The sequence below is a fragment of the Armigeres subalbatus genome, chromosome 3, assembly GCF_024139115.2.
Source record: "Armigeres subalbatus isolate Guangzhou_Male chromosome 3, GZ_Asu_2, whole genome shotgun sequence".
Taxonomy (NCBI): domain Eukaryota; kingdom Metazoa; phylum Arthropoda; class Insecta; order Diptera; family Culicidae; genus Armigeres; species Armigeres subalbatus.
The window spans coordinates 182,018,926-182,046,339 of NC_085141.1; the positions used below are offsets into that span (position 1 = coordinate 182,018,926).

At 40.6% G+C, this 27,414-nt stretch overlaps 2 protein-coding genes across 2 annotated transcripts; one reads left to right on the forward strand and one right to left on the reverse strand.

Moving 5' to 3' along the window:
* Nucleotides 1–411: 411 nt before the first annotated feature.
* Nucleotides 412–9,007, reverse strand: LOC134224833 (zinc finger protein pita-like). Its single transcript, XM_062704438.1, has 3 exons — nt 8,827–9,007; nt 8,633–8,756; nt 412–2,613 (listed from the first exon to the last, which is right to left on the reverse strand). Exons 1-3 carry the CDS (start codon nt 8,886–8,888, stop codon nt 1,375–1,377), a joined length of 1,425 nt encoding a protein of 474 aa, XP_062560422.1. The 5' UTR covers nt 8,889–9,007; the 3' UTR covers nt 412–1,374.
* Nucleotides 9,008–9,413: 406 nt separating this feature from the next.
* On the forward strand, nt 9,414–16,135 carry LOC134224832 (uncharacterized). The gene is made up of 4 exons (XM_062704437.1): nt 9,414–9,778; nt 9,851–9,965; nt 13,635–14,501; nt 15,151–16,135. The coding sequence occupies exons 1-4, from the start codon at nt 9,636–9,638 to the stop codon at nt 15,799–15,801; spliced, it is 1,776 nt and encodes a 591-aa protein (XP_062560421.1). The 5' UTR covers nt 9,414–9,635; the 3' UTR covers nt 15,802–16,135.
* Nucleotides 16,136–27,414: the final 11,279 nt, after the last annotated feature.

Genomic DNA, 27,414 nt, shown 5'->3' on the forward strand with positions numbered 1-27,414 from the left:
CAGCTTCATCAGCAACTGCGCTCAATGAAGTAGGATTGTGTGATCGTACCAGTATGGTCGTCAAATCCCATCCCGACCACGTAAGCGACGAAAGAGCTTTTGCCACTCGAGCTGCGGAGGACATCGGAGGTCCTTCGTAGCTTAGTAGGAAAAGCACCTGTCTGGCGTACTGGTTTCGTGCGATCAAACCCCACCGAAGGAAGTGATTGCCCTCAAATACATTTTTCAAACTAAATCTTTCACATGTTGTGCAATTGCACAAATCGAGTTTCAGACATAGTAATCAATGACGATTGTTCTGGTCAATCACGGAGTAGCAACATACGAAATGTACGGTCATCATGCTCATGATCATTATCATTGTCAATGTTTCGGATGAAATGCGAATATAAAGAAAATACCGAAAACATATATAGTTCCATCTGTTAAGCACATTTATTTAATCTATTTTAAATATGCATCTTTAGCTAATATCGTAACGCTATGAAAGGAAGATCTTTTGATGCACCTCGCCACAAATTTGTTATCGTTTTCGGGGGTGAAAATGGAACTAAGGGTGGAGATTGGGCTATGTCTTTCACATACCATATCTGGAAGTAAGATTTCAAAATCCCATAAAATGTCTCTTTCTTTTAGTTTTATTTTCTGACTCTCAGATATATTAAATCTATTTTACAGACAACCTGCATTGTTGAAACAACAAATTATTCTCACCCCCGTTGATGGTACCTTTCTGGAAGGGGTTTCAAAGTAAACGACTTTCCATTTTACAGCATTATATAATTTGGCTAAGATGCTAAAATATATTAAGTGTTGTGTACGTTAAGACGTATGAAAACAAATTGAAATTAAGCTTAAACAATATACTTATAGTATAAAAAATTGCATCTGAATGTTTTGATTTGGTATTTATATAGAACTCCATTGACTATTATCTTTGTCATATATCGTAAACTATAATATACATCAATTTTGTGCTGATTTTCAAAATAACAATCAATTTTAGTAACTAAAAATAGTTGAATCTTTCATGTTTTGCATTTTTTTTTAAATTCGACTAACTGGTTCCTGCCAATCAATAAGATATTTTGCATTGATTCATCTAGCTCTGCATTAAGTTTAGGCCCTCAAGAGTAATATACAAAGAATCTACTACAGTAAACATGTTTACTAACATCTACCGTAGAAATTGTGATAAAATTTACAAGTCTTCCAAAAATCGCTTACAGTCATGCGTCAGTTTTTTTTTTAAATTTATCAACACGTATCTCTTCTTAGGGGTATGTATTTGAACATCAAACACTTCTTCTTTTTGCTAGCACAAATCTTTATCATTTTATCCACCGGCACGAACCTGCTCCAGATGGCGGGATGCTAGGTAAGGTCTACAATTTCGATCGGAGGTTCAATAATTGTGACATCGTCAGGTGGTACGTCGTTCAACGGCATCAACAGCTCATCGAGATCCATTCTCTCTAACAGTAGGTCTAAGTCGAGCGGTTCCAGCACCACCTGGCAAGGTCGGACGTCGATGTGCTTCCCGAGAGTCTCCCGGTCATCGAAGGTTCGGTCACAATAATCACACTTATAGGTGACTATTTCGTCATAATACGATCCATCGTAAGGATTGAAATCGTCCGCAGAAGTGTTACGGGAGTTTTGTCTGTACGAGTTTCCACTTCCATAATCGGAACTTATCGAGTTTCTACGGGCGGGGCTAACATAGCCATAACTCACGCAGGAATTTCGCCGCCTGGGGAAAACCGCTTCCCCAGTGGCTGCGCGGTGCATAATAGATCGGTAGTGTTGGTGCAGACCTACCGGGGAGGTGAAGTAACGATTGCATAACTTGCATTCGATTATCTTGGCTGCGGCATGCTTTTCATTATTATGCTTGTTGAGATCAGTGAGCGTATAAAATGTCTTGGAACAGAATCTACAAGATAATTCATTACTTTTATCGGCGTGACATAAGGACACGTGCTGCTGGAATTGTAGTTGGTATGGGAAAGAGTGATCACAGAACTCGCATTGGAACAAATCGTCATGCTTTAGTGGTTCTAACGTAGGAGAACCAAAAGATGCGTGACTAAGTGAGCTCTCACTTGAACGGCTCGACCGTTGGTTTGCTCCATTCAGGCGAGCTCGAGGTATCACTAACGAAGGAACTCGGTTCACTTGGGGGGAACTTATCATACGTCGTTTCGCTGCAGGAGGATCTTCTTGGGTGTCCGTCTCATACGCCAATTGTCGAACCGGAACCTCAGCATCGTCGTCACTTTGCTCATCTTTGTCATCGTCGTTGTCACTCCAGGAAACTTCGCTCGCACTGGTGGACTCCTCCAATCGACTTTGCGTTGACTTTCTACGCGGATTCACGCGCTTGCTGGACACTGGCGATATTTGACAGCCGACTCCTGTGCGTATTACCATCCGGAGTTCGCTGCCGGTAGACGCTAAATTTTGATCAGGAGGCTTCTCTTGAGTTGCCAATAAGTTTTGGATAATTTTGTTGTTTCGTTGGCATAGTTCCAAAAATTGGTAACTTTTGTATACGGATGTTTTACAATGCAAGCAGATAGAAGTGGGACCAACACCAGCATTCTCGTCAACCTGTAGAACAAATGAAGGGATCATAATCGTGTCTTGGATTTACATGTTTGATGATTCGTTGGTTTGCGATTAAACGACCAAGCGGGATGGCTTTAAATGCTACAACCATATACAAGAGGGCGATCACAGGTCAGATCACGTTTTCTCCGAACGTCGTCAAATGGAGAATAAAGAAAATAAATAAAAGTATGTGAAGTGCGGGACCTTCCTTAGCCGTGCGGTAAGACGCGCACCTACAAAGCAAGACTGGGCTGTGTTCGATTCCCGGTCCCGGTCTAGACAATTTTTGGATTGGAAATTGTCTCGACTTCCCTGGGCATAGAAGTATCATCGTGTTAGCCTCATGATATACGAATGCAAAAAATGGTAACTTGGCTTAGAAACCTCGCAGTTAATAACTGTGGAAGTGCTTAATGAACGCTAAGCTGCGTGGCGGCTCTGTCCCAGTGTGGGGAGTAATGCCAATAAGAAGAAGAAGATGTGAAGTGCGAGTTGAAAAGTGATTTTTAAGTGAGTAGAGTGGAGTAGAGAGTAGTTAGAAGTGAGCAGTGAGTACTGAGTAGTGAGAAGTGAGATATGTGCAGTAGTAGGTAGAAGGAGGTAGAAGGAGGGAAGAAGAAAGAAGGAACAACAAGAATGTAAAAGAAAAGGTGGAAAAGATAGAAGGTAGAAAACAGAAGAAAGAAGGAAAAGAAAGTAGAAGGAAGAGGAAGAAGCAGGAAGAAATAAACAAAAGAAAGGACGAAGAAAAAAGATGGAAGAATGAATAAGGATTATTTTTTCAATTTTTAATTCTTATATTTTGCGTCTCACAACTCAGCACTCTATTCCCACTTTTCACTCATCTCCTCATACTTCACATTTCTCACTACCCACTTCTCACTCTTCAATTCACTTAGAACTACTCCTTTCGGCAAATTAATTATGGGTGGTGTGAATAGCATCGATGTTAAATGAAACCAAAATTTTGTATTGTGCCGGAGCCCAAACATTGAAGATTTTGAATGTGTTCGATTCAGATGCTATATTGAGAAATATTGTTATTGTTTAGGAAAAAAAAAAAAAATAAACTTAGTTTGAGTTTTGTATTTTTCGTAATAAATATTTTCATATAACATTACGAATGGAAAATTCGTAGGAATGCAATTAAAAAGCACTCGAAATTCAACAGCTGATTGGAGCAAGAATGTATGTAAACCATCATAAAGTCATGTAGAACCGTTGGAAGAAAAAAATGAATTGGCATAAAGTTATTCCTTATAATTATATTTATTATCATAAATGGTGTAATCTGAATAGGCTTCAAGTATGGACCGGGCAAAGGAATTGAGCAAGTCGCCTGAACTGAACACAAATTGAATGTCTATCAGGTATCAGGTGTCGACTCTAGGGGCAAGTTCACCACAATTTGTGAGATTTGTGCCATCGCCTTCACAAACTTTGTCATCACCAGGGAATCATTTTTTCTTGGATGCGCACGCGAAAGAAGCGACAAAAGAGAACCAAGGACAAAGCTTTGTTTTTGTCATAAATAATAACGACAAAGATCCGAAAAAATTTGTCAGCAACAAAAAGAAAAAAAATTGAGAAAGGGGCTCTTGGAGAGGGCATACAACGCATAAGCGTACAAGAGCTCACAGCTCCTTACCACAATGGGTTAGGGGTCGTACACTAATTACGTAAGCACTTATGGGGGGAGGGGGTCTGCCATTTTCTTACATATAGATGACTATTTTCAAGCTAAGGGAGTTTGATAGGAATGTCTATAGCCTGGTTTAAGTCGAACAAAGATGCCACTCTATTGAAGATCCGCTGTAAGCCACTATCTCCTTCTTGCAAGTCATAGTTAATCTAGTCAGTGCGTCGCAAAGGCAACCGAAGCATTATGTTGTAGCGAGAGTGAGTTGTTGAACGTTAATATTGATTCGACCGTGAAGCGTGTCACTAATCGTCATTGCTCTTACTGTATCTTTTTTTGGTGATAAGCCATTATTGTAGGCCGGGCTCCAAACTGCTGCACAATATTCCAATGTGGATCGAGCAAGCGCACAATATAAAGACTTCAGGCAATAGACATCGGTAAAATTTTTAGCTGTTCTGAAAATAAATCCTAACGCCTTTTGAAGCTTTCTCAACGATATACGACACATGCTGCTTGTTGTGTTTATTGCGAACCTAAAATAACTCCCAGATCCTTCACTTGATTCACGCGCCCGATTCTCGTATCATTGGTTGGTGGTCGTAGAACGTCCAGCAGTAAAACCGTGCTGATCTGAGCAGAGGTGTTGTTTAGCAGTGCTAGAGCAATGGTTCCATGATAAGCAGCTCGAAGAGCTTCGGCAACGCACTCAGCGATGTGATGCCTCGGTAATTGTTAACGTCACGCTTACTGCCTTTTTTGTGTATTGGAAACATGTGGGCGTGTTTAGATACAAAGACCCCCTGAACAAAAACCGAAAGTTTACGCTGTAATCTAAAATTTCCTGCAAACTTCCATAGGATAAAGTTGCTTCACTTATCAGGGTAGTAGTTCCATACAATTGTTTTGCACTGGGAGACTGAAATTTAGTTATATTAATTAATTTATGAATGTAAACGCGCTAGAGGGTCCATTACTAGCACAGAAGGGGGGGTCCATAATAGGCAACAGGAACATGTGGAAATGGAACATGTAAATCAAATGGGGGGACCATAATACGTATGTAAACAAACTCGATGTTGCGTATTATGGACCCGGGGGTGGCCATAATAGGCAACCTGGCTACATAATTTTAAAATACATATTTTAGTAGTAAAAATGAATGTTTTACCATGTGTTATGTACGAAACGCGATGCTGATACCTGTTGCTTGTCATCTAGTGCTACAGAATGGCAATTTTTCATGAGTCTTACTATAGCGAAGCGATTGGAGTAAGTTTCCGTCGTTAAGGGGTCCATTACTAGCTTCTTCTTCTTATTGGCATTACATCCCCACACTGGGACAGAGCCGCCTCGCAGCTTAGTGTTCGCTAAGCACTTCCACAGTTATTAACTGCGAGGTTTCTAAGCCAGGTTACCATTTTTGCATTCGTATATCATGAGGCTAGCACGATGATACTTTTATGCCCAGGGAAGTCGAGACAATTTCCAATCCGAAAATTGCCTAGACCGGCACCGGGAATCGAACCCAGCCACCCTCAGCATGGCCTTGCTTTGTAGCCGCGCGTCTTACCGCACGGCTAAGGAGGGCCCCTAGCACTCACTCCCTAATACGAATCAAATAGCGGTATAACGCACAAAACACGCACACACTCAACCGTCATCGACTCCTGTGGGCAAACTGCGGGGGGAGATGAGGGGAAATATTGAAAGGAATATCAAACTTTTCTGATTTCCCTCAATATTTACTTCAATATTTTGGGTTCGCACTCACACCATCAATCTTGTTTTCAATAATCAAGAGTTTGTCAAACTTTTTCCGTCGTGTGGGGTCTGTTTAAAGAGCTCGATAAAGAGTACACCAAATTACCATTTCAAGACAAAATTTTCAAAACGACTTATCTGCTTTTGTAAACAAAGATTCAAACGACGATTTGACCGATTTGACGAATATGATGGCTCTCCCACGCAAACCAACACCATCAATAGGTAGGTGATGGTTTCCGCTACCTGTTGATGGTGTTGGTTTGCGTGGGAGAGCTATCATATTCGTCAAATCGTCGTTTGAATCTTTGTTTACAAAAGCAGATAAGTCGTTTTGAAAATTTTGTCTTGATTTAATGTTTTCAATAAAGCATAGGGTACCCAATCATGGTTTGAACCAAATGGCGGTTTTCAGATGAGCCATCAAAAAAAAGTTGATTTATTTCATTAAAGGGACATGTTACAACTGCGATTTCTAGTGTATATGGAAGCTTAGTTTATTATTTTTCTAAAAACATCCTGGGTGCACATATTTATGCTTAGTTTCATTGAAAAAACTTAATAATTACATACATTAATAATTCATACCATGGTTTGAACTACACTGTTTATGGTTTGAACTAAATTTGTATCATGGTTTGAACTACTGCAGCAGCTCCTAAATATAATACTAATCACATGCATGAAAAGGTGAGGAAATGTATAGAAAAGCAAATTTGTTTTACTATTCATCTTTTCGCATTAGAAACGAAACGTGTGAAAATCGTCTAAATTATCGATATTAAAATAGCGATTTTTTCATATTGGAAATGTAAACAAAATGCTCTAGCTAGGCTGCATTTACAAGTTCAAACCATGATCAGTTTTTACCTTCTATAAATGTTACTATTTTAATTATTTGAAACTGTTTCTCAATTGTATGATGATGTCAATCGATTACAGATAAAAATAGCGTTCTTTTGATATATTGATCTCACTCCTGTGTCATAAAATGCGTCCTTTACGAGCTTTCTGAAATGATGCCACTGGTGGGGGGGATTTAGCGCAAATTCAGGACGTTTTTAAATCATCGACTGATTATTCCACCAACAGTGATTCTTATACGCAGTTACCTTCCTGAGTAATCAAGCGTCGATGGGCGTGTGGTCTACATACCGGCCTCCAGACCCCGACGTCCATGGTTCGAACCCAGTCTGCCGCACTTCACTTTTTGTCAAATGAAAATCATCATTCATAAAACAATGTATTGAAATTCATACCGATTCCTTATGGCAAATTTTCATAAAGCGTTTGATTGAAAATCATACGTCCATTTTCCTCAGTGTATAGCCAGAGACCGGCGGAGTGAAAAACTGACGAAATGGCAACGTATGAAAATGCATGAAATCGGGTAAATTATACTGGCAACACTTGGACTTATGGAAGCAAAAAGTAAACAAGTCGAATTGGAACCGCTTTTGACGGTTCGATTGGAAACAAGATTCGCTGATCTCTTATTCTAGTATTTCTAGTTCAAACCATGATAGGATACCCTACAATTAGGGTTAATCCAGAGTAAACGCGACCGCGCGATGCGACGCGACAGTGGAATTTAACAGCTGGTCATTGATAATAATTGTTATTCTTTTACGTGAGTCGCATCGCACATTGCGTTTACTCTAGCGAGCACCTTAGGCTGAGTCCTATAAATATATCCTGTGTAAAAAATCGTCGTGAGCGCCAAAATACAACTTTGACTTCGCCCCCAGGAAATTTGATTCGATCGGAATGAAGTCGGACCGTCTGTGGGCAAGTTGTCACTTTTAGGTTTAATTCGATTTTGATTCACGAATCGGACCAAAGCCTTAGGCCGGTCGCAATGCTGTTGGGTTTTGTATGGCGTGTTTGGAAATCAAACTGAAACTGAAACTACCAGTTCGCAACGCAGAGTTGTAGTTTTATTTTTCGAGCACTTTTTGAAACTGATTTGCAACTGCTCGATTGGTTTGTTGTAAATATGACCTGATTTGAAACTGAAATGCAACTGAGTTTTAAATTTAATTAATAGTGTTTGTGTGTCTCAGATGATAGACAAACTCATTGTTGTTCGTTTGCGAGAGAAAAACTACCGCGGAAAATGTTAGTTTGTTTTGTTTTTGCGTTTTGAAAAAATAAAACCAAGTTTTATTTTGTTTACAACTTTGCGTTGCGGGCACCAAGTTGTAGTTTTATTTTGACAGCTATAAATATTATAACTTCAAGCAGTACCAAACTGAAACTGCAACTTCAGCATTGGGACCGGCCTTATGGGCCAAACACAATTGATACGTTTGCGTGCGTTTTGACAGTTTTGCCATGAGAAAACTGTCAAAACGCACGCAAACGTATTCATTGTGTTTGGCCCATTAGGCTAAAATTTTAAAACATTTTTGGCGGTGACAAAATCGGGTCAACACTGTATAAGCATTTTTAAATGATATGCTGAGGTGTGGGACCTGTCAAAGTGAATAATATTGTTCGTCTTCTTATTTTCATTAGGATTCGTCTAATTCGCACATTTGGGATTGCGTTGTACTAATTAAAATAATAATAATTATCTTATTATTGCAATATAAATTCATGTACAAAAATACGAACCTGAACACCAGTGCAAGCGAAGATTTTATCGGCCAAAGAACTGTCTCCAGGATGAATGAAAATCGGTTCCGTGTCTTCCGCTCGCATCAAGCAAAGGCGGCAAATGTAGCGAAATGATGCTGACCTAAACAAAATTTTAACACAGAGAGTTGTACAAAGTTGCATTTTATCCCGTTGTCCGTAGTGCTACCTACCCTGACGGAGTGCTTTTCGGTGGCTCTTTCGGTAGATTGCACCTGCAGCATACCTCACTCATGATTAGTGCAGTTTTTGATACAATTTTTTCCTAATTTCATGCAAAAACTACGATTTTTTTAAATGTAAACTATGTTACCATAGCGCCATGTTCTGCTTGCACCAAATCAATGACGATTGATGATGTTCGTCAGTGAACGCAGAAATGGAAAACCCAAAGAGCGATTTTTTACCCATATGCACGGTTAGAAAAAAAACTACCTAATTTATTACACTTTTTCGACTTTTTCACTCAACTCAGTTCTCCTCGTTCTCCCATCAGATGAATAATCTGTGCTATTACGCTGTATTCCTGCGTCGAAGTGTGCTGCACAGCAAAAATATTTGTAAATGACGTAATTTACACGAAGTGAACGCGGTAACGTTGACAAAACTCTGCGCTTGGAGAACTTTGCTCAATATTAATAACATGAAAAATCGGAAAAATCTGGGTAGAGCTGAACGCAACGTTGACACTCAGCCAAGTAGTAGAAATGGTTAAGTGTGTAACTGTCAAATCGGATGACGTTTTTGCATCATCGATGTGTTCGTGTAATCCCGCGGATTCGGTTAGTCGGTTTGGTGGGTTTTGCTCGCTTGTGGAAAAGAAAGTTGTGGAACTTCGATTCAGCTTGGCTTTTTGGGCTAAAAAACTTTGATTTCTTGTGGATTTGTGTTAATTTCGCATATATTTCCCCTTACATCTGTTGAGGAATCGAACAAGTATTCAAAAGTTGCGAAGAATCAGCGAAATAATCCAGTAAACGCAATGCCGAAACGCGGACGCAAACGCGGTGGGAAGGCAAAAACAAATTTCCCTGCAAAGGGTAAGGTGCAGCAGCCTGCCACATCGATTAGCAACATCGCTGCCGCTACGCCGAAGATCCATCCAGCGACTAACGATTGCTATCCGTAAGTAGGGCCATGGCTATTCTGGTGCGATATATTAGATTTTGTTTTGTTTCAATATGGTGTCATTTTTAGGCTGAACAAACTATGTCGCTTGTGCTTGTTGTCAAACACCAATATGGAGCCGATATTCCCATTCCCGGGAGATAAGCGACTTGCCCAGAAAATTTTCCAGTGCACCAATCTGGATGTAAGTATATAATTTTCCACTTCATTCCATAAGGTTCAAGCTAAGCATAGTCAGTTTTCTCACTTGGTTTAGTTCTTAATTGGTTTATTTACGAAATCATTGGTCTATTATATTATTGCTTTCTAGCAACATTTTATTAAAAAAGTAGTATCGAGAAATGTCAAAAGTTTAGTTTACTCTCGAATCAGAAAATATATGGTATTATTATTATTTATCAGACTAAGGCCGGAGTGGCCTGTGCTGCACATAAAAGTCTTCTCCATTCAGCTCGGTCCATGGCTGCACTTCGCCAACCACGTAGTCTGCGGAGGGTCCGCAAATCGTCCTCCACCTGATCGATCCACCTTGCCCGCTGTGCACCTCGCCTTCTTGTTCCCGTCGGATCGTTGTCGAGAACCATTTTCACCGGATTACTGTCCGACATTCTGGCTACGTGCCCGGCCCACCGCAGTCTTCCGATTTTCGCGGTGTGAACGATGGATGGTTCTCCCAACAGCTGATGCAACTCGTGGTTCATTCGCCTCCTCCACGTACCGTTCGCCATCTGCACCCCACCATAGATGGTACGCAACACTTTCCTTTCGAAAACTCCCAGTGCGCGTTGGTCCTCCACGAGCATCGTCCAGGTCTCGTGTCCGTAGCGAACTACCTGTCTTATAAGCGTTTTGTAGATAGTCAGTTTGGTACGGCGGCGAACTCTATTCGATCGAAGCGTCTTGTGGAGTCCAAAGTACGTACGATTTCCAGCCACTATGCGTCTCCGAATTTCTCTGCTGGTATCGTTATTGGCGGTCACCAGTGAGCCCAAGTACACGAATTCTTCAACCACCTCGATTTCGTCACCACCGATAGAAACTCGTGGTGGGTGGCTCACATTGACCTCTCTTGAGCCTCTTCCTATCATGTACTTCGTCTTCGACGTGTTGATGACTAGTCCAATCCGTTTAGCTTCGCTTTTCAGTCTGATGTAGGCTTCCTCCATCCTCTCAAAGTTACGTGCCATGATATCAATGTCGTCGGCGAAACCAAATAACTGAACGGACTTCGTGAAAATCGTACCACTCGTGTCAATCCCTGCCCTTCGTATTACTCCCTCCAAAGCGATGTTGAATAGCAGACACGAAAGACCATCACCTTGCCGTAACCCTCTACGCGTTTCGAAGGGACTCGAGAATGCCCCTGAAACTCAAACTACGCACATCACCCGATCCATCGTCGCCTTGATCAACTGTATCAGTTTATCCGGAAATCCGTTTTCGTGCATTAGTTGCCATAGCTGGTCCCGATCGATTGTATCATATGCGGCTTTGAAGTCGATAAATAGATGATGTGTGGGCACGTTGTATTCGCGGCATTTCTGCAATACCTGACGTACGGCGATCACCTGGTCTGTGGTAGAGCGTTCACCCATAAACCCCGCCTGGTACTGCCCCACGAACTCTCTTGCAATTGGTGTTAGTCGACGGCATAAAATTTGGGAGAGTACCTTGTAGGCGGCGTTTAGCAATGGGATTGCGCGGTAGTTGCTACAATCCAGCTTATCGCTCTTTTTGTAGATGGGACACACGACACCTTCCATCCACTTCTGCGGCAGAACCTCATCCTCCCAAACCTTAGTAATCACCCTTGGACACACTCGATATATTATTTTTTATTCTTTATTTAGGTGTTTTTTAATTCTAGATTAAGTTCAACACCGGATGGAAAGGAGCTTGAGGAGCTCGATGATATTGAACTTAAAGCTTCATATGCGATTAGCAGAGTCGAGGAATGGCTCAACTCAAGGAGGTTGTCGATAGTACATCACAAGACGAAAATCGTAGTGGTGCATAACCGCCATGGGTTGCAAAGTCAAGATACAGGTAGAGACCTGCACAGGTCCTTGACTTGAGCTTGAGCTTGAGCTTGATTGACTGCTCGTAGTTGCTACTCCATTATGACCAGATCAGCTATTCTTGCACAGGGAACCAACAGATGTTTGCTTGGGACTAGCACACATCTTCAATGTACAAGTACTGGTGATCTCATTTGTTAGGTCATACTGGCGCCTGCCACGTCAGAATGCAAGTCAATGTAGGGAAGGGGGAGGAAATGATGATGTAATCACTCGCCCACTGCAAGCCGAATATACCTCTGCACTTGCCACGAGTTCATGCGGAATTTGTTGGAAGATCTGGGTTAGGTAGGAGAGGCAGAGGTCCGTCTTGGTTAACGAGCTGCCAATGTGATAGATAGGAGGAGGTAACTGATGGAATTTCTGATTGGATGTAGGAAACGAGATCTATAGTTCATTTCCAATTCTAGCAGATTACTGTTAGAATACTCAAGTTGAAGGTATAGGAATAGTAATGGAAACGGTATGGAAGTCCATTTCCAGTTCTAGCGATTGTTAGAACATGAGAAATAAAGAGAAAGATATAAAGTAGGAGAATGGAACGGACCTGGGATTGAACCCACGACCTCCTGCGTATGAGGCAGAAGCAGTAGCCATATGACTACCAAGCCCGCAAAGAGTAGAGAGTAGAGAGTAGAGACCTGCACAGGTCCTTGGGAGCATTAAATCATCTGGGCGTGATGATCGACGATAACCTCAATTTTACGAGCCACGTCGATTATGCATACCAAAGGGCATCATTAGCGATATATATATGACACTTGGCGCTGGGTACAATGTCAAGAAATTGATCAGCGTACGGCTAATGTGTCTACGGGTCGCAACTTCACAAGCGCATACCGCACCATGTCAAAAGAGCAGCCTCGTTGGCCAAGAGCATGAGATACAGCAATCAAAGGTCCTTTGACCCAGAGGGTTATTTCGGATGCATCGTGTTGGGTCAATGAGGTACCGACTGTTTTCTTCGATGAAATTCACTTCCAGGTGGCAGCAGCATCGAAAACTGTTGACATCACCTTCCGAGCATCAAGTTTATGATGCTTATCACTGAGTGGCGGTACAGGGTACAGGCGTTTCTATCTGTTAAGTAATCTGCTTCTCTTTGTTTTGAAATTTTCACTTCTAACTCATGGAAGAACGGTAGTTGAAAATCGATAAAATGTATGCTTTAGGAATTTCTTTCAGCCTTGGCAGTAAGTAAAAGCAGCAAAAACGAGTTTGTCTTTGCATCCTACGGTTTCGATTTGATATTAAAACTTTTTCAAGGAATACAATCTCGTTTTTTGATAAAATATGGACATGTTTCATCGTCTGACTAAACAAAACCCTGGTGACTACCCTGGTGCTGCTGTTTCGATAATTTTGGGTTCACTGTGATCGCCACAGAACTATATATTTTTTAGGTCAGTGGATGGAAAGATTCGTTGTGATAAAAGGACTATCACAAGGCCCGGATAACCTCGAATAAGTGTTTCACGAATCGAATTCACATTGATTTAATGAGTGTTATAGACGACGACGAGTCACGTTGAAACTTTAGGAAAACTATGTAAATACTGTAAACGTCTTGCCTAGTGATATATAACGTAGGTTGGCCAGGGCCCGGGCTGGGGATGCGTTGAGTATAACAAAAATAACAAGGCAGTACTTATTTTGGAAATGTTTGAACATTTGAACAGAACATTGAACGTTTCGATTAACGCTGTTAGATATTAGGAGTTGCCCGAAATAAAAGTAATAAATCTGTTATTTATACACTTTTTTTTCTTTTCCAGATAAAAGAGAATTTGAGTAATGGAATCCCAAACTCAATATGCGGACAATGCAAGAAGCAGCTGGATCAATGCTATGAGTTTCGTTTGCTTTGCTGGAAGAATGATGAAATCCTTCATAATTTGCATGCGATTCTGAGTCCCCAGAAGAAATCTCAGCTCCAGGTTCAACCTCAACCTCAACCAGCGACGCCCTCTCGTTCGAATCCGGTGGTACAAGTGCAGAAACTAGATCTGAATACTTTTGTATCGCCGCCTTCACCAGTTAGACGTGGTGGCCGAGTAGGCAAGCGAAGCTTCGGGGAAGTTTCTCTCAGCCAGTTGTATACACCATCGCGCCGCGGCCATAAGGGTGCAAAAACTCACCCTACGTTTTCCAGAGAATTGGTGGTCTGCTTGACGCCCATTTCATCAGCTCTTATCAACAAGTACAAAAAGGCAGCTGCCACCCCCAAGGTAACTCAAACAAAAGCCGCGATGAAATCCTTTCCTCAGTCACCGAGAGGCAGGCCAAAACTTACTCCCAAGCCTGAAGTCAAACCTAAAGTTGTTAAGGTCAAAGTGCAGGTCGTCAAAGCTAAAATCGTGAAGGCTAAGGAAAAGGTTCTTGTTAAGGCTAAGGTTAAAGCAGTCAAACCTCAAGTTAAGGCTAAAGTGGTTAAAGCTGAGAAAAGGCAATCGAAGGCTGCAGCTGCAGCAGCTGCAAAGAAACACAAGGCCAAAAGAGCTGATTCTTCCGTTCCGCCGAAAAAAAGAAAGCAAAATTTCGAGACGGCTCCACCAACTGTTGCAAAAGCCACGTGCGTGCTTTGCACACAGACTTTCAATAGTGTAAAGAGCCTGGGTCGTCACATGGCTGCACATGAAAATGTAAGTATTGTAAACAATTAATTGAAATATTAATGTATAATCAAACTAAGCTCATTCTACCTACAAGTAGAAAAGGCAATTTCACAATTGAATCGACCGTGCAATTTAAAGTTCCACCTCATTTGTTTGTTGTTATGTCACTCACATTCTTCTTGTAAAATTAATGCAAATATTTATATTCACAAACTAAAATTAGGATGATTGAAGCAGAGAAGTTTAGATTGTTTTTTTTTTTTAAATATAGTTTCTAGATAATATTCCATTTGATGTTTACACAGAAAGAACTAAATGAACGATTCGGTTGAATCCTATTTCAGTCAGATCAGTTTTACATATCGAGAATCATCCGTGACAAGATAAGGCAATGATCATCTGCCGGTACATGAAAGGGTTTTCAATACTAGAAGTAATGAGCATCTGCCGGGTTTTCGGTTTTCTTAAATAATAATCTGGAAGTAAAAATAAACCCGAATCGACATAAACTTAAGTTTTAGTTCCAAAAAAAACAATACCTTTTATACAAAAGAAGAAGCATAACTGTGACTGATTAAAATTGTCATTAACTAAAATTCATCCATTTGTAATTGATTAAGTCCGATAGAATAGAAAGACGTTCGAACATTATACTTTTATTGTTGTCTTTTTTTAGAATCGTAAAAACAATAGAGCATTTAATTGCGAACTGTGCAAGAAAGAATATCTCAAAGGATCGCAATTCAGTGAACATCTGGACAGTGCCGAGCATATGAGTAATGTTGCGCGGGATAACGCAAATGAGGGTGAAATTTCGATTCTTCCGGACGAGGCAGAACCAGAGGTTTCGATTTTGCCGGACGTGGATGATGACACCAATGAACAAATTCTTCCAGATGATTCAAGAGCTGGTATGAATGACTCTGTGGATTCCTTCACCAATCCACAGCCGGTACCGGAAGCAATCACAGCTCACGTGGAACCGACAAAGGAAATATGCCCGCAACCGTCACCGGATACCAACGATAATTCCCAACAAGACGAATCATCACAGCTGGATGAGTCGACCGAGCCAGAGTGTATTGAATCCAGTGGAGGAGAACAGGCAACCGAGGATCAGCCACAGGCGGAAACAACTAATACCAACCGCGATGCCAGCCCAATTCCGGTTGATGATGAATCGTCCAGATCGAGGGAGGGCGGCGTGCAGTATAGCGACGTTTGTTCAACAAACAACGCAGAGAACTTGTTTAACGGTAGTGGAGCAGACGCGTTAAACGCATCACGGCGTGTCACATTTTCGGACATCACAGAAATAGTTGAATAACTATTGCGCTAAATGTCTGATACAGATGATTTATTTTATTCTAAGCTTGTAGAACAGTCATTGGCAATACGCCCAACACCATGGAAATATTTCAGCGTTTCTAAGTTTTTCTTCAAATATATTGTAATATTAAGCGATCAGTTTTGACAAGTGAAAGTTTTAAAAGAAGCAGTAAAATGTTCATATAGATCAAACATTATTTCTGATGCCAGCATATACTAATTATTTGCAACATATTTTGAACAAAAGACAGTATACAAAATTGATTTAAAAAGTAATGCTACCCAATGTAATCTAAGATCTAATAGGTGTTAAATAAATGGCGTACAATGCATTTAATGAATATCATTTACTGACAATGTATCTTTAGGGGTTTAAAACTCAAAAAGTTTTATCCGGAACGGGTCTGAAAGAATACAAAATCGAAATCGTCGGGAATTTAAAGAAAATAATATATCAACTTTCCTGGGCATTTCACAAAGTAACCTTGGAAAATATTACGCTTAGTAATAAATTATGAAAAATTGTCTTGATCCAAGCTGAAACCAGGTTTCTAGTAACCACCGGTGACATTTTTTTGACAAAAAAAATCCAAACGGTTATGCAAAAGACAGTACCGCTCGACGTAAACTACATAAAGCATTTGGTATGAGGTATGTAATGTAGTGCCATCAAGCATCATACATGAAGATTATAAAACAATTCATTAGATTAGGTACCTATGTCACTAGTTTTAGCATGAGCATGATAAAATGCCCACGGTTGCTACTCCGCTATTGCCAGGCCTTTTGCCTTTCCTGTACAACAAAGTTGTACCGAAAGGCTATCATTTCACTCCAAAATCGAAATTTTTTTTAAATTTTCGGAGACCCATGATCTTACAAATGTCTTTCTGTCTGTGTGTATGTGTGTGCACACGAAAACCGAAAAACATTAGCCTTTTTTCATACAGTAATTCTAAACCGAATTTCTCGCAACAAGTTGCATTCGACGGGGGACAAACTCTAGAATATAATCACGATCGGTCATTGCTTTCAAAAGTTATGAAGAAAATGATGTGTTGAGCCATATACGGTTCGTTGGTTGTTTGCCTTACAGCGTTTGTAAGAGCCGTAATGTAGGCAATTATTTATGATGTGTATCACACTAAGGCAAAACCTAGGGATTGAATCGAGAAAGTCGTCGTTACCGCTAGGTGGATTTATCTGGGTTTTTATTTATATTTGTTATAAGACGATCCCCACCAGTGCGTAAATAAAGCCAAAATAGCAACCTCTATCATGACGCGAACTCGCACCGGTCGTTGGTAAACGGGTTTGGGAAATGTAAACGCAACCTTCGGTGAATAGCGAGTTGGCAAATTTGGCGACCCGCTCCAACCGTTGCCAAACCATCACACGGAAATATAAAGTAACCCATAAATAAAAAATATGCCGTCTGCTGAAAAATTGTTCGGGTACTCATCATCAAAACCATTGTGATGGAGGTCAGTTTAGTTTGGATTTCAACTGGTTGGCGGCGCTAGTGCATATGAAATAACCTGATAGGTTAGATATCTCGAAATCTGTAATTTTTAGAATATTGGCGTCTTCTACAAAGTTGTTCGGGTGGTCAAAACCATCATGACGAAAACAAGTTTAATTTGAAATACAACCGCTTGGCTGCGCTAGTGAATTGGAAATAACCTAAAAGGTTAGATATTTCGATAGTTGAAATCTTAAGAATATTGCCGTCTTCTACAAAATTGTTCGGTTGATTAAAATCACCATGACGAAAGCAAGTTTAGTTAATAATACAACCGCGTGGCGGCGCTAGTGTATTGGAAATAACCTGAGATGTCAGGTATCTCAAAATATATAATTTTTAGAATATTGCCGCCTTCTACAAAGTTGTTCGGGTGGTCAAAACCATTATGATCAACGCAGGTTTAGATTAAGATATAACCGCTTGGTGGCGCTAGTGTATAAGAAATAGCTTGCTAGGTTAGATATTTCGAAAACTGAAATTTTTAGAATATTGCCGTATTCCACAAAGTTGTTCGAGTGGTGAAAACCGTTATGATGCAAGCAAGTTTAGTTTTAAACACAATCGCTTAGCGGCGCTAGTGTATAAGAAATAAACTGATAGATTAAATATCTCAAAATCTGGAATTTTCAGAATATTGACGTATTCTACAAAGTAACTTGCCATAAGACGAGTTCGTACAATTCCATTTAATTCCACCACTTGGTTGTACCTTTGACAGATACTACAGTAAGACCATCTTCAGTGTCTCGTATTTGACTCGATTCGACTCAACTCGAGCGCCAATTAGTATTGCGGTTTCAAACTAAACTTCTGGTTTTGATTGTTAAATCTTACATAATAACCAACCTAACAGATAATTCCGATAACTTTGTAGAAGATGGCCACTACGGATTTAGAAATATTTAACCTAACAGGTTATTTCTCATACACTAGCGCCGCTATGCGTATGAATTCCAAACTAAACTAGTCTCCATCATAAATGTTATGGCTACTAGAACAACTTTGTAGAAGACAAAATCTTTCTAAGTCTTATAGATCTCGAGATATCCACCTCACTAAATTATTGCATATAAGCTAACGCCACCTAGCAGATGTGTGTCTAGCTAATCGGATAATCACAAAATGCATTACGCACATATTTATATTACAAAAGTTGGAGCGCGTTTTGAAAGATTTGAAAATAAATAATATTTGTTTCCTGATTTTATTTATTTCCGTGTTTGCCTCAATAGCAACCGGATATTCACCACCAGTGCGAAGCATGATTGCACTTCAACAACCATGATATTTAGAAACAACCGGTGCGAGAACAAGTGCATAAATAAAATATGAACGCATTTCGTTCCTATACTAGACACTCATTTGGATACGCATCGGTGGGGATCGTCTAAGTTCATTACATTTAATTACAAAAAGAACCAACAGATGACATTACCTTCAATGTGTAAAAACTCAAAGGTGCAGCCCACACGCAAGAAAATTGATTCCTTAAATGTATGTGTAATTTCTCATACTTTTCTAAAAGACTCCTTCTCATTAAATTTATTTGATGCTAATGATCACCATACGTCCGGCACATACCTTGTATTTGACAAACTACTGAATTAGATGACTAATTGAAAGTCCTCCAGGCATTCACCGACCAACTCGACGACCAGTAGAAATGCTCATCAAGTTGATGACAAGTTGGTAAAAAATGGCGCCCTGTGAAAATTTTCATTCGAGTGCGTCAGTTGACTAGCGGATCCGTATCGTTTGCGGTACAGTTTTGTTTGATTTGGTAAGTAATTCAATCTAATCATAACTAGGGTAAAACGACCTATTATGGAGGGGTTAAGCACCGTGTCAAAACAAAATTGATTTCAAAAATTCTTCAAAAATTACCTGTTGGTCGATTTCCACATTGTAGTAGTTGAATAGGATGCTCGTTAACTACAGTTTAGTAAATATTACGTCAATTGTGCTGAACTTATGTTGTTTTGTTTTTATCACAATAAAAACAAACTACCGCAATAATAGGACGCAGTTGCCTATCGTTGCGATATTTTTTGAAGGTCAGTCCTATTGTTGCGGTATTGCATGTAATTCTTATGGAGAGCGATACCGCAACAATAGGACCTTAGCACTACCGCAATAATAGGCTCAAAGGATTCAAATTTTTAACGAAAAATGTTGATTTTTCATCATTTTGAACGGAATTTTGTCAAACAAAAGCTGTTCTAGACGTTAATCCGAAGAGTTTTAGCGTACACACAATTGTTTTTAATGCTATTATATCCAGAATGGACTACTTTAACACTACCGCAACATTAGGACATACCACAACGATAGGACGTTTTACCATACGTACGGTTTGAGTATTATTTGTAGAATTTGTAATTCTAGGTGCCGCTATTTGCATACGCCAAATAAAGTTAATCAGAGTCATCGATGGAATCTCTTGTGCGTCTCCAGCGTGCATTCCTGCTCTGGCAAACAGTTTTTCATTGGGAACAAGACAACTGATGCCAATATCGGAGCACATAACCGTACGTCTTCGCGTACGTCCCATCGTCAACATCCAGCTGCTTCTAAATGTCACGCTACCGGAACTTGCAGATGTAGGAATTGTACAGCCCATTGAACAACTCAGGAGGGTGAAACGCCTGTCATCCGCGGTACAGTGGCACTCTACCCAACATCGTTTTTGGTACCCAGTTTCTGGGTGGTATACCCGATTTCAGCTGCTCGTTTTGGGTGATTGGTTCGTTCGCAGTTAGTGCTAATTGTTGGCATATAACTTCTCCTGGTGAAAACTTGCAATTGATTGAGGTATATCGAGGCTTTTGTGTTTGCATGACTTTTTTATGTCGAAAAGAAGCCCGTGAATACTTCCGAAGCTTTGTTTTATTATGAAATCAACGAAATTAAAACAAAAACATTGTACGCCATATTGAACGAATGGTGGGTAGGCGTATTAGCCTTCTCTTCAGTCCCCTGGAACAACTACAGGCACTATTAACACGAAGCACAATTTGTATACCATTTTTTGTTGCACAAAAAAGTTGCTTCTGCGTCGCATGACTCACTATGATGATCGGCAAAGGTCCCTTCAAAAACTCCAATGAAGCAACCTAATGAAACAACCTTCTCAGATGTAAACAAACATTTTATCAATAAATTATCGGTCGTCTATCACAATTGTAGTTTCATTAAAAAATACAAATATTCCAATAATAATACAGTAAAAGCACAAAAATCCAGCGATAAGAATCATTTTCCTTACGCATGTACTCCATAAACTGAACTTTTTAAAAGTATGTGTTAACTTTATAGATTCTATTTTGTCAACCCATGTATTTGATAGAAATGCATACTGGCGATAATTCATTAATATCACACATACTTATCATGAGTACAACCCCATTGCAAAAATCCATGTGGGTTGGCACATGAATTGAATGACCTTTTTTGTTTGAGTGGCAATCGGGTTGTATACGCAAAGATAACGTTGAACTACGTAGCTGTATGTAATGTACAAGTCAAGACAAAATTTTCAAAACGACTTATCTGCTTTTGTAAACAAAGATTCAAACGATGATTTGACGAATCTGATAGCTCACCCACGCAAACCAACACCATCAATAGGTAGGGGAAGGATTCCGCTACCTGTTGATGATGTTGGTTTGCGTGGGAGAGCTATCAGATTCGTCAAATCGTCGTTTGAATCTTTGTTTACAATAGCAGATAAGTCGTTTTGAAAATTTTGTCTTGAAGTTTTCGACTTTTCTGTTCGATGCGACCAAAGCAAGCATTTTTCAAGCCCAGGGTGAATCTGTTTTCGTTGTTTATCTTGTGCTCCTGAGATTGAGTGAGCATAACGAACACTGATGGTGATGTATATAATTTTAAGACCAAAATTTGAAAAAGATGATAAAAATATTTTTTTCTAAAATCAAGGACGAACAACACTCTCAAGCGATCATATATCCAAATTATCAATTGATAAAAACTTTCTAGAGAATTAGAATCATTCGATATTTGTATCTCGATTCGAAACATGTAAACGCTACCTTTAAACTTATTTTCCTACATAACATCAATACACAATGCTAAACATCCGATTGAACTTCATTGTTGACATTCAATTGATATTTATATGAAATTTTGTGTTTTTATCAATCGATTCCAAAATTTGAAAAGTTATAGCCGATGACAACTTGCTACTTTTCACACCTAGGAAGTTATCAAATGATAATTCCGAAAATTATCGTATGAGAAAGATTCAGCACAACCCTGGCTGATAGTGTACCGCTGCAACCGTCAGCGACGCAAACTGGAACAGAGACTAAACACCCGCCACTAAGTCAGTGTAATCCTCCGGTAGCTCATTACAGAAAAGCTTATCGTGAAAGCTGGGTTGTCAACGTCGTTTGGCCGTCATCCTATGGAGGAAACCAGAGTAGATGCACATAACATATAGGCCATGGAATGGGGTCCTTCCATGATTTTGAAGCGAACCTAGCGGAGGAAGTCAAGCTTTACTAAAGCATCGCACATGAGACAGAGCAGCAACGCATGCTTTGCTGTCTCTTTATTTCGCCTTGCATATACAGGAGAGCCGTTCGTTGATTGTTGATATTAATACAAAGAGCCCATTTAGAAACTTGCAGTTTGTTCTATGATGCCTATCTGTTTTGTGGTAGACGCGACAAGAAGTTTGGCAGTTCATTGATTACATTTAATTGCATATTATTCGGCAACTCGGCCGTACGAAAACTATTTTTTTGTTAAATATCTTGGCTGTGCACATGTTTCGAAATGGACAAATTGAAAAAGAATCCACGTGTCACTTTCCACCCCGCTGGATGTGGTCGGCCATCTACATTGGATCTGGCACTTTCCAATAACCTACTGGACATCAGAGTGTATGTAAGTGGCGACACTGTCAGAATTGGAACAAAATTCATCTGTCATTCCCATACAAAATCGTGTTCCGAATGAGCTCAAATGCGGCACATGTCGCCACTCTTAATTACATACACTCTGCTGGACATGAGTAAGCCGGTCACTTTGAACGAACTGTCCTCGGACCACCTTCCGGTACTGTTCAACATTAGCCTTTCAGCTCCAACGGCTCCAACCGAACTGAATATACCGAAATTTCGCAATTACGCCCATGCGGATTAACCTCGTTTCCAACGCGAGATCAACTCAAAGTTGGACTTGTTAGACCCAGCCACCACCAATTTGACCAACGAAGAACAGATTGACGCTGCTATTTAATACCTGACAACGAGCATACTAGAAGGAGAAGCTGTTTCGGTTCCTGAATTCCAGCAACGAGTCTATCAGATTGCAACGATTCCAGATGACACCCGAAGATTGATCGCTTTGCGTAACAAACGTCGACGACAGTGGTACAGAAGAAGATATCCCATCTATCAGGACATCGTAACGGCACTGAACCGCAGGATTCGCGAGGAGTGCAATCAAGCCAACTTTAAAAAGTTCATAGAAACCCTTAGCACACTGAACGACAACCGCGACACCCTCTGGCGGATCACTAAGGCGCTGCGGAAAACCTCTAAATACAGTCCCCCCTTGCCACAATGTGACAACATCATAGCCTCTCCCACAGATAAAGCGCAGGCAGCTACTAGCCACGAGCTTCGCAAAGGCACATTCCAATCAAATGGCAGATGATCCTGAAACTGCTACCGCGGTGAACGAGTCCATCGCATTCATCGACCGACAGCTGACTGATGCTCACCCTTGGCTAATTCGTCCGAAGGAAGTTGCTCGTATCATACGAAGGCTTAAATCCAAAAAGTCTCCAGGCCAAGATAACATCCGTAACTGTGTGCTCAAAAAACTGCCCCGAAAAGCGCACATCTTCCTCGCCAAAATCTTCTCCGCTTGCATTAAACTTGGATACTTTCCGAACAGCTGGAAACATGCTGGTAGTTGCCATTCCCAAGCCCAATAAGGACTCTACGGACGCGTCCAACTACAGGCCAATAAGTCTACTGCCCACTTTCAGCAAACTGATCGAACGAGTGATTCTAATACGCATCGAGCAACACCTGGAAAACACCCACATTATACCTGACGAACAGTTTGGTTTTAAAAAAGTACACTTCACCAACCATCAACTTGTGCGCCTTGTAAAGGAGATACGTACCAACTTCACGCGAGGCAGGTCTTCAGGCATGGTGCTTTTGGACGTCGAAAAAGCGTACGATTCTGTGTGGCAGGAAGGAATTCTACACAAAATGAAACTTGGGAACTTCCCACTTTACGTCCTAAAAATGATCCGTTCTTTCCTGCTGAACCGCAGTTATCACGTGTCTGTGAATGGGCATTCATCAAGCCGGCGCAATGTACCCTTTGGTGTACCACAAGGGGCTGTCCTGAGTCCCACGCTGTACAACATCTTCACTGCAGACCTGGTGATGCTTGACGATGTGAAGTACTTCCTCTTTCTGACGATACGGGATACATTGCATCGTATTCCGACCCGATCGTTGTAACTGTGGTAGTAGCGGATTGTGTTAAAATAATAATCGGAGATACGAAATGAAAGCATGGATTATTTGAATGAGATTTGAATTTCTTAATCGAAGCAATCGGCAGTAACCACCAAACTCCAATCAGCTCAAAACGCGATCGAAAACTACCAAAATAGGTGGAAGATTAAAACCAATGCGGATCAATCACAGGCAATCTTTTTCACTCGCAAACGCAGTCCGCAAAAGCTTCCTCAGTGTCAAATTGCCGTATGCGGACGCCAACTCCCTTGGTCGGACGACGCGAGATATCTAGGGCTTACTTTCGATCGCAAACTCACGTTCGCCACCCACATCAAGAAGACCCTGAGTAAATGCGACAAACTTACCAGACTACTGTACCCGCTGGTTAACAGGCGCTCACATCTAGACGTCAAGTCGAAACTGCTCATCTACAAGACGGTATTCAAGCCAGCAATAACTTATAGATTTCCAGCCTGATATGACTGCGCTGAGAGTCACAAGAGGAAACTCCAGGTGAAGCAGAATCGAACTCTAAAGATGATGCTCAAGTTGGACCCTTTTCACCCTACTGAAGACGTCCACAGGATCGCGAAAATCGAAGAAATCAACGAATGGTTCCACCGAGTACTTCCAAAGTTTTGGATGGGATGTACCTCCTCAGCAAATCATTTGCCGGAGGCTCTGAGCCTGTAGTCTGTGATTTTAGAATAGTTCATTTTTTGCCTTTCTCGTACAACAAAGTTGTACCGAAAGGCTATCATTTCACTCTGAAAACGTGTTTTTTTTTTCTTCCTAAACAATGGAGGGGGAATCTGCTCAACAGACATCCTGGGTTGACCAGGAAGTGGGGTGTCGTTGGTTGAATAATCTTAAATGTATTTGACGTCATATTCTAGTCGGCCTTGAGAATAATTGGCTTAATTTTCAAAATGTTCGTGTACATTTCATTTTTAACCCTAGAAGTCTTGGAGACCCAATGATGTTATATACCAACCCGTCCAGTTAGTCATAACAATTATATCAATATGTGTTACAAATAACAATACTTGAAATAATTTTTTTCTCAAAAATGGATGAAAGAAAATTTCACGATCGTCATAACTTGATTATAACATAATGTATTATGCTTATTTTACAGAAAACAAAATTGCCAACATTTTTGGTAAGTAGGAATTGGAAAAAAAAAACGAAGTTACCACCTTCAGTATATCTTGATTTAATCGAGAAAGGCATCGTCACCGCTAGGTTGATTAATTGGTTTTTCTCTTTCCTTTAACTATCCCTATCCTTTATTGCAATTACGAAGGTTTTTTTTTAATTTTTCCATCAATATGTTTAACTGCATCATTTGTAACTAAAAGCACAGCCTGCCTGTAGAATTAATGAGCTGCTTGAAAGGGAGTCCATAACTCAGCTTAGGACAATAACAGCACCAATGTAATGCTAAAAAAAAGAAAATAAATTGAATTGAAATTGAATCCACGTTTCTTGGAGGGACTCGAACCCTCAACCTCCTACTCTCTAGATAGGCGTGATAACCCCTACACAACAAGACCACTTAAGGTCACGTTTGCGGAAAAGCCATCAGAATCCGAGTACCAACCTCCACCGCGGTTAGCTCTTTTTTTGCAAATTGAACATCTTCCGGATGTTTGATTTGTCCAATCTCCACATGTGCTTTACTGTTGTATATCCACAGTCAAGCGAGTGCACATTGTTTATTAAACGAGAGAATCGCACTCCATGCCCCCAACAACGGGCTGGGCGGATTTGTATAGAGTGCAAATCAATCGCACTCTGCTATGTCAAAGGCTTGCTAAAGCATTTGATGAGTTTGATTTCCTTACGTATGCGGTCGCGTGTACTCAGACGACTAATGACGGTGGAAGACCGACACATGATTACAATTAATTGCATATTATTCGGCAACTCGGCCGTACTAAAACCATTTCTTTGTTAAATATCTTGGCTGTGCATATGCCACCGCGGTTAGCTCTTTTTTGCAAATTGAATATCTTTCGGATGCTACTCCGATTCTGATGGCTTTTCCGCAAACGTGACATTTAAGTGGTCTTGTTGTATAGTGGTTATCACGTCTATCTAGAGAGTAGGAGGTTGAGGGTTCGATCCCTCCAAGACATGAGTCCACGTGTAAATTTCATATATCATTTTATATATCAGGTTTCGCGTGGCGTATACAAAGGCATTTTCCTTAAAGAAAGTCCACCAATCACATAACGTAAAATTTGGCTATTTCATCACCCCTCCCCCTTATCTTACACTATTTGTATAAATCCTATAAAAATATATGGATCGTCACACATCTCTCAACCCCTCCCAGCTAAACGTTGCGTAATTTATGAATGTTTCTTTTGATTAAATGAAATTATCATTTAGAAGAAAATGTGTTTTCTTACTATGTTTAGGTGTACAACAAGTCCTAATACAATTTCATTATTTCGCTTCAGTGCTTTGTTCGCTAAGTCCTTTCTCACACCGAATTACTTCAACTTATCCTAAACACTTGTGATAATTTCGAATTCTGTCCCTTTTTTCTTAGTTGTGGATCTTTACGCTTTGGAAGAAGTCTTATTTCGGCCGGAGATACGGGTTTGACATCATAACTTGAAGATTCATATGCGTACTCTTGCCCCACCGGTTCCTGCGTACTTTTACCCCACAGTCCCAAAAATTATTCAAGTAATCGCGCACTCTTGCCCCACTCTACTCTAGAACACAAGTGGAAGAAATTCCACGATTCAACCTCAGGAGCACATCTAGGTTTCTAGAAAACATGGCAGAAGATCCAGAACCACTTCTACTGACCCAAGATAATTGAAGACGTGGCTCAGTATGTCAGAAGCTGTGAAACTTGTAAAGCAAGCAAAGCCCCAAATAAAACTATGATGCCAAACATGGGAGGTCTCAAGTAGGCTCGCGTGCCGTGGGAATTAGTGTCCATTGACTTCGTTAATCCGTTCACTCGCTCACGAATCGGGAACACGGTGATGCTCGTTAGTGGACTGGGTAACAAAATATGTCATCGTTCATCCAATGAGGTCATCAGACTCGCTAAAAATGGTGGAATTTCTGGAACAAAAAAACAAGAGTTCCTTCGATACCCGCCCGCGGCCACGGATCATTTTCTCCGATAATGGAAAGCACTTTCTTTTGACAGCTTTCAAAGCTGTAATCTCCAAGCACATTATAAAACACGCAAACACTGGTGAACAATGCCAAAAGAGTGAACCGCGTATTTATCACGTGCATACGGGCTCTTCTGGATGAAGACCGCCGAGGGTGGGACGAGAACCTGCCAGCGATCGTCGCAGCTATAAACGGAGCAAAGCACGAAGCCACCGGTGTCAGTTCGCAATTCGCAAACTTCGGCATGGAGCTAATATTGCACACCAATCTTTACACTCAGCAGGAGTTGAATACGCCAGATTCCAAAAATTCATCATCCAACGCATCAAGAATAACCACGAAAAAATCAAGCAGCGTTACAACCTGAGGACACGGATCGTCACGTTCCAGGTCGGCGATCTCGTTTCGCGAAGAATCTTCTCGCAGT